This window comes from Physeter macrocephalus, chromosome 17 (genome assembly GCF_002837175.3).
Source record: "Physeter macrocephalus isolate SW-GA chromosome 17, ASM283717v5, whole genome shotgun sequence".
NCBI lineage: Eukaryota > Metazoa > Chordata > Mammalia > Artiodactyla > Physeteridae > Physeter > Physeter macrocephalus.
This window is the reverse complement of record NC_041230.1, coordinates 13,771,292-13,782,954: the sequence shown is the minus strand read 5'-3', so window position 1 is coordinate 13,782,954 and position 11,663 is coordinate 13,771,292. Positions and strand designations below refer to the sequence as shown.

General features: G+C 39.6%; 1 protein-coding gene across 10 annotated transcripts in view; it reads left to right on the top strand.

The window, feature by feature from the left end:
* The window catches only part of LSM14A (LSM14A mRNA processing body assembly factor), a 46,647-nt gene that overhangs the window by 12,233 nt on the left and 22,751 nt on the right, over positions 1-11,663 (top strand). For all 10 annotated transcript variants that reach the window (XM_024132472.3, XM_028477438.2, XM_055078833.1 and 7 more), the window contains exons 2-3: positions 2,417-2,580; positions 5,525-5,654. In XM_024132472.3, the coding sequence (XP_023988240.1) occupies positions 2,417-2,580; positions 5,525-5,654 (294 nt within the window). The remainder of the gene's footprint in view (positions 1-2,416; positions 2,581-5,524; positions 5,655-11,663) is intronic.

Genomic DNA, 11,663 nt, shown 5'->3' with positions numbered 1-11,663 from the left:
GTATGCTAACACATATATATGGAATCTAAAAAAAAAAAAGGTTATGAAGAACCTAGGGGCAGGATGGGAATAAAGATGCAGACACAGAGAATGGACTTGAGGACACAGGGAGGGGGAAGGATAAGCTGGGACGAAGTGAGAGAGTGGCATTGACATAAGCTGCATAGCACAGGGAGATCAGCTAGGTGCTTTGTGTCCACCTAGAGGGGTGGGATAGGGAGGGTGGGAGGGAGATGCAAGAGGGAGGAGATATGGGAATATATGTATACATATAGCTGATTCACTTTGTTATGCAGCAGAAACTAACACACCATTGTAAAGCAATTATACTCCAATAAAGATGTTTTAAAAAAAAAGAAATATTCAAATGTCAGCAATATGTTAGGGCACTGTGTTAGATACTGTGGTAGTTGCAAAGATACAGATCTTTGTCCTGAAGATCTTTCACTTTTAGAAGAGGTAGGTATATCCAATGGTAGAATACTGTGTGATTTTTAGAGGAAGAATGTGTTACTTCCATCTGGGAATATTACTGGTGGAGTTGTGTGATGGCTAGTGTTGTGTCAATTTGTCTGGGCCACAGTGCCCAGATATTTGGTCAGATATTCTGGACCTTTCTGAAGGTGTTTTTTGAACCAGATTAATATTTCAATTACTGGACTTTAAAGTAAAGCATATTTACTCTCCATGATGTGGGACGTGGGTGGGCCTCATCCAGTCAAGTTGAAGGCCCTAATAGAACAAAGACTGTGACCTCCTCTGAGCAAGAAGGAATTCTGCTAGCAGACCACCTTTGGACTCAAACACAACTCTTCTCCAGGTCTCCAGCCTGCTGGCCTACTCTGCACATTTTGGATTTTCACATGAGTCCAATTTCTTAAAATAAATCTCTCTGTGTCTGTTGTGTATACGTGCATCCTGTTGGTTCTGTTTCTCTGGAGAACCATGATGAATACAAGTAGTATCCAAGCTGAAATTTAGGATAGGTCAGATGTGGGGAGGAGTTTCCGTAGAGGACAGAAAACCTGCTCTGTGTATGGAGAATAATGAGCTTGGTTGGAACTTAAGTTTGGGTAAGTGTCTGGGACCAGGTCTTACAACTGATACTTTACAGGAGTTTTAACTTTAAGACTACATCATGGGGCTTCCCTGGTGGCGCAGTGGTTAAGAATCTGCGTGCCAATGCTGGCGACACGGGTTCGAGCCCTGATCTGGGGAGATCCCACATGCCGCAGAGCAGCTAAGCCCATGTGCCACAGCTGCTGAGCCTGTGCTCTAGAGCCCGTGAGCCACAACTACTGAAGCCCATGTGCCTAGAGCCCATGCTCTGCAACAAGAGAAGCCACCGCAGTGAGAAGCCCGTGCACTGCAACAAAGTGTAGCCCCTGCTCACCGCAACTAGAGAAAGCCCGCGCACAGCAAAGAAGACCTAACGCAGCCAAAAATAAATAAATAAAATAAATAATAATTTTTTTTAAAACTACTATAAATGTTATTCTAGATTTCCATTTGAACTTAGCCTTAGTTTTGTAACTAACTTTTGGACATTTCTTGAATAATTCAACCTTCTCAACCACTGCGCCACCAGGGAAGCCCAATCTGTTCATCTTTTGATGGGCATTTGGGTTGTTTCCAACTTTTGACTATTATGAATACTACTACTTGAAGCATTCATTTCTGTGTGGACATAGGTTTTTTATATATGAGTGAAATTGCTGAGTCATTTGGTTATTATATGTTTAGTTTTTTGAGGAACCACCAAGCTATTTTCCACAGCAGCTGCACCATTTCACATTTCTACCAGCAGTGTGCAAGGATTCCTATTTCTCCACATCCTCATCAATATTTGTTATTTTCTTATTTTATTATTAAAGCCATCCTAGTAGTTGTGAAGTGGTATTTCATGTTGGTTTTGATGTGCATTTCCATAATGACATCTTTTCATCAGCTTGTTGTCTATTTGTAGATCTTCTTTTGAGAAGTGTCTCCAAGTTTTTGCTCTTTTTTTTTTTTTTTTTTTTTTTTTGCGGTACGCGGGCCTCTCACTGTTGTGGCCTCTCCCGTTGTGGAGCGCAGGCTCAGCGGCCATGGCTCACAGGCCCAGCCGCTCCGCGGCATGTGGGATCCTCCCGGACCGGGGCACGAACACGTGTCCCCTGCATCGGCAGGCGGACTCTCAACCACTGCACCACCAGGGAAGCCCAATCGTCTTTTAAATTGAACACATTTAGCTCTATGCAAAACCCACTCTGTTTTCCACTTAAGAAAAAAAATTTACTTAGCTACAAATTAATGAAACTTTCTCATGGATGGCATTTAAGAACTGCTGTTTAGTACTTGAAACAGTGCATTGTAAGAGGCACTACCTGAATACAGTGAGTAGACATGTATCTCATATCCTCTGTTTTCTCACCAGTTCGGTCCTTTGGTACAGAAGACAGACCAACAGATCGTCCAATACCACCTCGAGATGAAGTCTTTGAATATATTATATTCCGTGGGAGTGATATTAAAGACCTCACTGTTTGTGAGCCACCAAAACCACAATGTTCTTTGCCTCAGGACCCAGCTATCGTTCAGGTAACATAGTAAATTTGTCTTGGAGTTCAAGTAAATTTCATGCACATAACTAGCCTTGGATTTTGCCTCTCCTTGTTTTTGTTTTTTAAATTTTCTGGATTAAATGTTCATATAGCTTATTACCATTTTCTAGTTACCTGGATACCCAAAATAACTGGATAATGTTCTCACCCAGGTTTTTCTCTTTAGATAATAAGTTGGGACTAAATAGAGTAAGAAATAGCTGAGGAATTAATTTTTATCATAAGATACTTTCTGATTTCAACAACGGTTAAAATAGCTAACATTTATTGAGATCTAACTTTATAAGAAGCACTATTCAAAGCACTGCACATATAATAGGACAATCCTCACAACACTGTCTCAGCTTGGTACTATAGTTATTCTCATTTTTATAATCCTCATTTTTATAAGTGAGGAAATTGAAGTAGACCCATAATTTGAACACACCCAGGAATTCTGGTTCTAGAATCCAGGATCCATGCCACTTTATTATTCACACGTGGTTCATATTACAAACCAGGGTGGTGATGGCTACTCTTAGGTAAGATGACTAAGTTTAACGGAAAAAATGCTAAATCACATTATATATGTTTGTTACATACTATACATGCAATGCACAAACATAAAAGGATTTTAACATGTACAGATATGTTGTTCAATTCCCAAATAAAGTATTAAAGAAGACGATCCTAAGTATTCTCATTAAGAGAAGTTTTTTTTTAATCAGTTAATATATTTATTTGTTTTTATTTTTGTCTGTGTTGGGTCTTCATTGCTGTGCGCGGGCTTTCTCTAGTTGCGGCGAGCGGGGGCTACCCTTCGTTGCGGTGCACGGGCTTCTCATTGTTGTGGCTTCTCTTGTTGCAGAGCACGGGCTCTAGGTGCACAGGCTTCAGTAGTTGTGGCACATGAGCTTAGTTGCTCCATGGCATGTGGGATCTTCCCAGACCAGGGATTGAACCCATGTCCCCTGCATTGGCAGGCGGATTCTTAACCACTGTGCCACCAGGGAAGCCCGAGGAATTTTAAAATTTGTGTATGTTATGTAAAACAGAAACACATGATGTCTAAAAGATGGTAAATTATGAATTAAAGAAGATGTTCATTATAGTACCTGTTTATATGTTAATTGGAAGCACATAGAAACTCAATTTCTACTATAGCAGCAGAGGAAGCAGGTTAACATAAGAGTATTTTTAGTTACTGGCATAGATGATTAAAAATTTTGTGGCCTCCATATGGTTTTCCTGCTGAATCCATTTTCTTCTCAAGTTTTTTTCTTGTCAGAAGTCTTTGGTCATTTGCAGTAAAATATGCTTGTTGGTTTTTTTAACTTCCTCTTTTTTATGCTGTGAGTGATAAAAATCTTAGGTTTTCACAAAACTGACTATTAAAATATATATTATCTTGCATAGAATGTGCCTTCCAGCTATTAAAAGGAAATACCTGGTGAACTCTTTAAAGAAAATATTAAGTGCTATATAAAATTAAAATGGGAAAAAAAGGAGAAAGTACCTTTTAACATTTACTTACTATTTTTATGAATATAAGATAAGCTTTTTAAGAAATAATAAATTTGGTTCTTGCAACATAAACTGGAGAAATTCTCTACTCTTATCTATCCCCTGCTGTTTGTTTTTTGGTTTTTTTTTTTTTTTTTTTGGGCAGTACGCGGACCTCTCACTGTTGTGGCCTCTCCCATTGCGGAGCACAGGCTCCGGACGTGCAGGCTCAGCGGCCATGGCTCACGGGCCCAGCCGCTTTGCGGCATGTGGGATCTTCCCGGACCGGGGCACGAACCCGTGTCCCCTACGTCGGCAGGCGGACTCTCAACCACTGCACCACCAGGGAAGCCCTATCCCCTGCTTTTTAAGTCTTACTTTTGAGGAATTAAGTCTGAAAGAATCCTGAGAAAATGCAAACTTCTTAAATGGAGGGAGAAGAGACACATTCTCATAGAAATAGCTGCCTACACCGAAGAGCGATGTTATCGGACTCTCATATCTTTTGATAACTCTCCAGAGAACAACTTATTTAATCAGTCAGTTTTATGGAATGAGAATAACCTAGAGAGCACAATTCAAAATGATTTTTAACAACTTCTTCCAACCACTGTAAATTTTGGCATTTGATCTTTTGATTCATTCGTTCAGTAGTATTTATTGAATACCTGCCATGTGTCTGACACTAGCAGCAAACATACAGGGTTCTGCCATCAGTGAACTTGTATCCTGTTGGCTGTTAGTACACTTCATATTTATATTATAAAACATTTTATATTAATTTAAATTAATGTATAAAAGTTTATGTATATATATATTAATATATTTATATATATATTTTAGGTTTAGTAAGAAGCTTTTTATAAAGTGCTCTTTAACGTAATAATAACTATATTTAAAAGTGTAAGTAGTGGGCTTCCCTGGTGGCGCAGTGGTTGGGAGTCCGCCTGCTGATGCACTGGACACGGGTTCATGCCCCGGTCCGGGAGGATCCCACATGCCACAGAGCGGCTGGGCCCATGAGCCATGGCCGCTGGGCCTGTGCGTTACTTATGTCACCACCAGACTGAAACTTAGTACTATAACGAAATTTGATTTTTCTCATATTTTTTCTTTAAGCAAAGTTAGTTTACTTATTCGGGTAACTTTTCTTCGGTTCTTTCCTAAATCTGTTGTAAAACTGAACTCAGAGGAGGAGTTCATCGTAGAAAAAAGCATTTATAAATCACATTGCGTACAATTGACACATGTATATAAATACTGCAATCAGGTTATTCAGCTGTTTTAACATTAAATGCATGTTGCAAGTTGTTATAATTGCTTTTGTGTCTAGTAGTTGTAATTTAATAGTTTTCTTTAAAATGTAAATATCCGAATTTCTTTCCATTATGTACATATTGTTTAGAGCCTGGAAAATTAACCTATGATCTTTTCTTCAGTCTTCACTAGGCTCATCTACTTCTTCATTCCAGTCAGTGGGCTCCTATGGACCTTTCGGCAGGATGCCAACATACAGTCAATTCAGTCCAAGTTCATTAGTCGGGCAGCAGTTTGGGGCTGTTGGTGTTGGTATGTTGTGCTTTTTTCCTTTTTTTTCTTTCTTTTTTGTAATTTCCCTATCTTTACCACAAAGATATATAAAACCACAAATTTTCAGACATATTGTTTGGTGTTCCTTTTGTAGCCTATTATTTTAAAGACTTTATTTTAATGTCCTTAATGATTAGTGGTTCTATAAAGGCCATCTCTTAGAATGCTAACATTTTTAAAAAATCTAGATATATCCAATTACCAAATTTTATTGAATGTTATTTTAAATTTACATAAGATATATCCATTTAAAATAAGCATTTTTTCCAACATTGTGGGTTTTCAAAAAGGGAAGTAGAGATAATGCCATTATTAGGGAGCAATATCGATATATAACACTCTAAGGAGAAAATATAGGAGGGCTAGTCTAATAACAGTGCTATTCATGATTGGAGGACAAAGGTTATCATGTGCAAAAGCTAGGTATAATCAGATCAGATTTTTTTGTGTTTATTTTTATAGTTGTGCATTTTAGCTCTTAAGTACACCTTTATTGAAATTTCCACAGTAAAGAAGGTTTTAAATCTCAAACTCTAGCCCTTAATCTTTTTTAATTCCATTGAAATAATCACTTATCAGTTTATTTCACTGATCACAAATCCAGTTTCAGGTTTATCTTGAAACTCATTAGTATGTTAACAGGTTTTGTTAAAATTAATTCCTTTCTATGAATATTTTTTATATAGTTGTGACTTTCCAAGTATGTAAATGTTTTACTTATTCACAAAATAAAAAAGAATGGGAAAAAAGTAAATCCAAAAATTGAATGAATACAAACAGAAACAACTGGTACTAAGTATATATCAGATAACATAACCACACAGAAATAAGAATTCAAGTAAATTTTTACACTCTTAGTAAGATATATTGTAGGAATAAATACAACTTTTAAAAAAAAACTTGACTTAGGGTTTATTATTGGTAGTGGTATTGGTGGTGTTAATTTTGAAACTATTTTGTATGTATTATAGGATAGCGCAAATGAGTAATATATTGATGTTGAGAAATGGTATTCTTACCTTGGAGAAGGGAGATATAAATATGAAATGGGGAAAGGTAAAGAAGAATGCTATGGTGGTGAATGTGAATTGGAGGTATGGGTGTGAACTCATTTTTAAAAAACTGGTTGTTTCCTGACTGTTCATAGAAAGGGCCTGGAAGCAATGATACCCAGTAGCAAAGGACATGTATAAACCCAGTTCTTGCTTTCTAAATACCTCTCCCCACTAAAAGGGATCTAGGCCCCTTTTAAAAAGAAGAGGAAAAAGAGGAAACAATGCTTTTAGAATAACACTAGCTAATAAATAGAAAGAGTGGTGGACATAGAAAAATCACCATTTTGTAATCTCTAGTGAAATAATTAACAAGGATTATCAGTGGATGCTAAAATCATTGGGTGAATGGTGTTGGAACAGGATATTTAAATGATCTTAAAAGTATCATCCCACAGTTTACTTATTAATTCCAAAGGTAGAAAATGTGCCTTTATAATGGAGAGATCTGATGGTCACCATCTTAATTAAGTCGTCAAGTTTGGCATTGCCATAATTAATGATTATATGTCTCCTGCTGATGTGATAATACGGGGGAAGGGGGGTAAACAGCTTCACTTCTGTGGTATTGCTGAAAATGCAGACTCTAATCATGAAGAAATTGAGATATATATTCAGAATGCCAGGCTCTTCAAAGGATTCAATGTTGTAAAGAACGGAGACAGCGGGACTGTTTTTTTTTTTTTTTTAATTGCATTCGATCTTTATCTTATTTTTTTTAATTAATTTATTATTTATTTTTGGCTGTGTTGGGTCTTTGTTGCTGTGCGCGGGCTTTCTTTAGTTGCAGCGAGTGAGGGTTACTCTTTCGTCATGGTGCGTGGGCTTCTCACTGCGGTAGCTTCTCTTGTTGAGGAGCACGGGTTCTAGGCGAGTGGGCTCAGTAGTTGTGGTGCACGGGCTTAGTTGCTCCGCGGCATGTGAGATCTTCCCGGACCAGGGCTCGAACCCGTGTTCCCTGTGTTGGCAGGCAGATTCTTAACCTTTGCGCCACCAGGGAAATCCTGGGACTGTTTTAGACTTGGGAAGACTGAAGAGACATAGAATCCAAATATAATATGTGATTGGATCCCAAGTTTTAGGAAAAGTTGATAATAAAGAATGTTTTAGGGACTACTGAGGAACTTTGAGTAAGGACTAAATGTTGGATGGTGTTATTGTTCATTTTCTTAGATGTGGTAATGGTATTGTGGTTAACCATATAAGAGAATGTCTGTTTTGGGGAGATGATTTTGAAGTATTTAAGGATGAAGAGGCAAACTGATTGTAGTCTATATAGGCAGAAGAGAAGTGTGTATATCACAACATGAAGAAATGAAGAAATGGAATAGGCGTGGCAAGATGTTAGTAGTTGGTGAGCTAGATGGAGGAATATATTCATATTCAGTGTACTCCTCTTTCAATTTTGACACAGGTTTGACATTTTTCAAATTTATTTATTTTTGTTGGGGGGTGGGTTGTAACCCAGACATTCATCCCTAATCAAAATTTAAATATTTAATTACTTTCAGATTTATTGTTGGATTGGTGAAATAGGGTAGCTTTGGTCCACGTACCTCCTAATCCTACTCAAGTGAAGATCATTGTTGCTTATACATGTTAAATCAAGATACTCTACGTTAGTTATAGCTGTTAGAATCCTATTCTGAGGATTCAGATAAGGGACAATTGCAAATTATATTATCCTTTTGAGACTCCTTTCACTAAGTTGAACAGTTAGCTAACATTTGGATTATTGTACTTACCTTCTACATTACTGTGAAGTTTGCATAACTTAATATGTATAAAGCATTTGAACAGGGTCTAGCACGAAGTATCTACATAATAAATACTGCTTCTGCTATTCTTCACATCCTGCTCCTCTAATCAAAGTATTTTGTGGTGGTGAAATATATATTCCTTATAAATGCTTTTATCTAATTTTGATATTGGGGGTTGCTGGTTTAGTGTTCTTTGGGTGTCAAAAAGGTAGAAGGTTTTGCTTGTGTTTTCCATGTGGGTAGACTTAATTTTTGCAGTGACAGATTATTTTTGATTGTTTGATTTTCATACTGGCAGAACAATTTTTGGAGTGGCTAATTAGAGAACTATATATAGTATTTAGAAGTAGTTAAACAAGGAGGAGGAAAACTGTAGCATTGATTAAGGTGGCAGATGTTTTTTAGAAACGGAATTAACTTAGGTATAGTTTGTGTTGGTAAAATTAAGCCAGATTTTAATTTAAGCCTCTTGTTTTCATTTTCTGTGCCTAGTATTCTGAGGAAAAGAGGAAGTTTAAATAAATCAAGATTACACTATTGCTGTTTGGGGGGAATTTTTTTCTATTTTAATTTTCATAGTTTTATTTGCAATTTATATCATGAAGGGTTAATATCCTGAATATCTAAAGAGCTTCTAAAAATAAAGCTCTACAATCCAACAGAAAAATTTGTAAAGATTAGAAACTGACTTTGCCTTTTTCAGACAAAAATAAATACAAATGGCGCTTAAACATGGAAAGATGCTTAAATCTTGCTCATGATAAGAGATATACAACTTAAGTCATCACCAAGACACCATTTCTCACTATCAATTTGACAAATACCCAAAAGTTTGAATATATTCTGTTTTGGCAAGATTGTGAAGAAAGAGATACTCTCATACTTTGAAAGGAATGATGCACTGCGTAGAATTAAAGTACTGTTTTTTTTAAGCTGATGCACAAATAATTTTTATGTGCAAAGATTAGGTCATTACTGACTTTAATAAGGAAAAATTAATTATCTCACAATAAACTGAAGCATCAAAATAGCCATGACATGCTAAGTCTCATACTATTCTTGTGGGCAAGATGGAGGCATATTGGCTGAACATGGGTTCAGCCAGTGGGTACATTTTAGCTGCTTAAATAGCAGAACCATATTGGACAGTGATTCTCTTAGGTCTCTAGTGTTTTGTACACATTAATTTTTTTTTTTTAATTTACAAAATGTCTTTTTACTACCTCTACTTTGAACATATATCAGGCACTTTAGAACATCTAGAAAGACTAGATATTTCAAAAAAGTACTTATTGTCAATTACATATACAGTAGTAAGGAGTAAAATGCACACACAAAACAATGGTTTTAATATGCAAATGTCTTCTGTGACCAGTGGCACAGAACCTTCTTTTCTTCCTCCTCAGTGTCTTCCATTCCATGTCCTCTAACCCACTGAACAAACGTGGACCTCTGTGGCTCCTGATGTCGCCTCTAGAGGTGGTCAAACAACTCCATTTCAAAAAGTCATTTCCACAAGACATTTCTTTTCTACGGTTTTTTTAAAGAAACAAATGGGCATTTACAAGACATGTGACTTTAAGTCTATCATACGTCGGCAACCTTTTCACATCTAGAAGACCTATATGTGGCGAAAAGTTTTCTTTCGAAAGGTTGGGGGGAAAGTTGAGAGCAGCTTTTTCGTGTTATATACACAGGCCTTCTATAAACGGCCAGTAAATTTTCCCAAAGGGTGGCTGCCACTTCCTATTGGCCGCATGTGGTACGTTATTCTACCATTTCTATCTTCCGACATCGAGGTCTTGGTAGAACGCCGACCAACCGCCCGATGACCCGCTAACGTTCCACCCGTCGTCGACCGGGGCTCCACTCATCTTCCAGGCCCGTTAAGGCCTTTGTCCGTCGTTGTCCAGACGAGGTGAGGTCTCGTCCAACTGGGACAGAGAGGTCACCTCAGGTCCTGGATCCGCGCGGGCTCCAAGGCCTAAGGGTGGCTGAGCTGGCGTCCACATAGACCCCCCTTCCCGGGCCCTCGAGGCTCTAACGGCCCTCCGCGGCGTTCCAGTGGCCGCCATTCTTCTCGCCCTGCCACGCCCGACGCCCAAAGGCGCCATGTCCTCGGTAGCCTGCCGGAGGCTTCGCCTAACCCCTGCAGCGTGGGGTCAAGAGACCCGGCGGCGGGCGGGATCTGGGCTCCGAGGGGCCGCCGCCATTAGGTCGCGGAGGTGGGGGTGGGGGAGCAGTTCGTTGCTGCTTCCAGGCGCGGGCCCTGCCAGTGGGCAGCTGCGGCGGGGCTCTGGGGCCCGGCAAGACACAGCCTGAGCCTGTCCCGGGGGCCCCCCAGTTCACCTGCTGACCGAGGCCGGAGGGCCTGGAGGGCCCCGGGCTAGAAGGCCGCGATCCGCTTCTCACCACGCTCTCTGCCAGAACTCTACACATTAATTTTTAATCACCGAGTTTAATGAATACTTAACATGCTTATGAACTTTAAAGTTAGCATAGGGACTTCCCTGGTTGTCCAGTGGTTAAGAATCTGCCTACCAATGCAGGGGACACGGGTTCGATCCCTGGTCGGGGACCTACATCTCACATGCCGCGAGACAACTAAGCCCGCACACCGCAACTACTGAGCACATGGGCCACAGCTAGAGAGCCCGCATGCCACAACTACAGAGCCCACGTGCTCTGGAGCCCATGCGCTACAACAAGGAGCCCACGCTGCAGCGGAGGATCCCACATGCCACAGTGAAGATCCCATGTGTTGCACCTGAGACCTGACACAGCCAAAAATAAATAAATAAATAAAGTTAGCATAAACCAGGAGGGTGTTTAATGCGTTAAGGATGACAAAGGATTGTTAAAGATCTACTTGGGGGCAATTCCCTGGCAGTCCATTGGTTAGGACTCCCTGCCTCCACTGCAGACGGCACAGGTTTGATCCCTGGTCAGGGAACTAAAATCCCTCATGCCACGTGGTACAGCCTAATTAGATAAATAAATATATCTACTTTGGTAATGTGTAAAGGAATTAAACATTCCAGTTAAAAAGCAGAGATCAGGGCTTCCCTGGTGGCGCAGTGGTTGCGCGTCCGCCTGCCGATGCAGGGGAACCGGGTTCGCGCCCCGGTCTGGGAGGATCCCACATGCCGCGGAGCGGCTGGGCCCGTGAGCCGTGG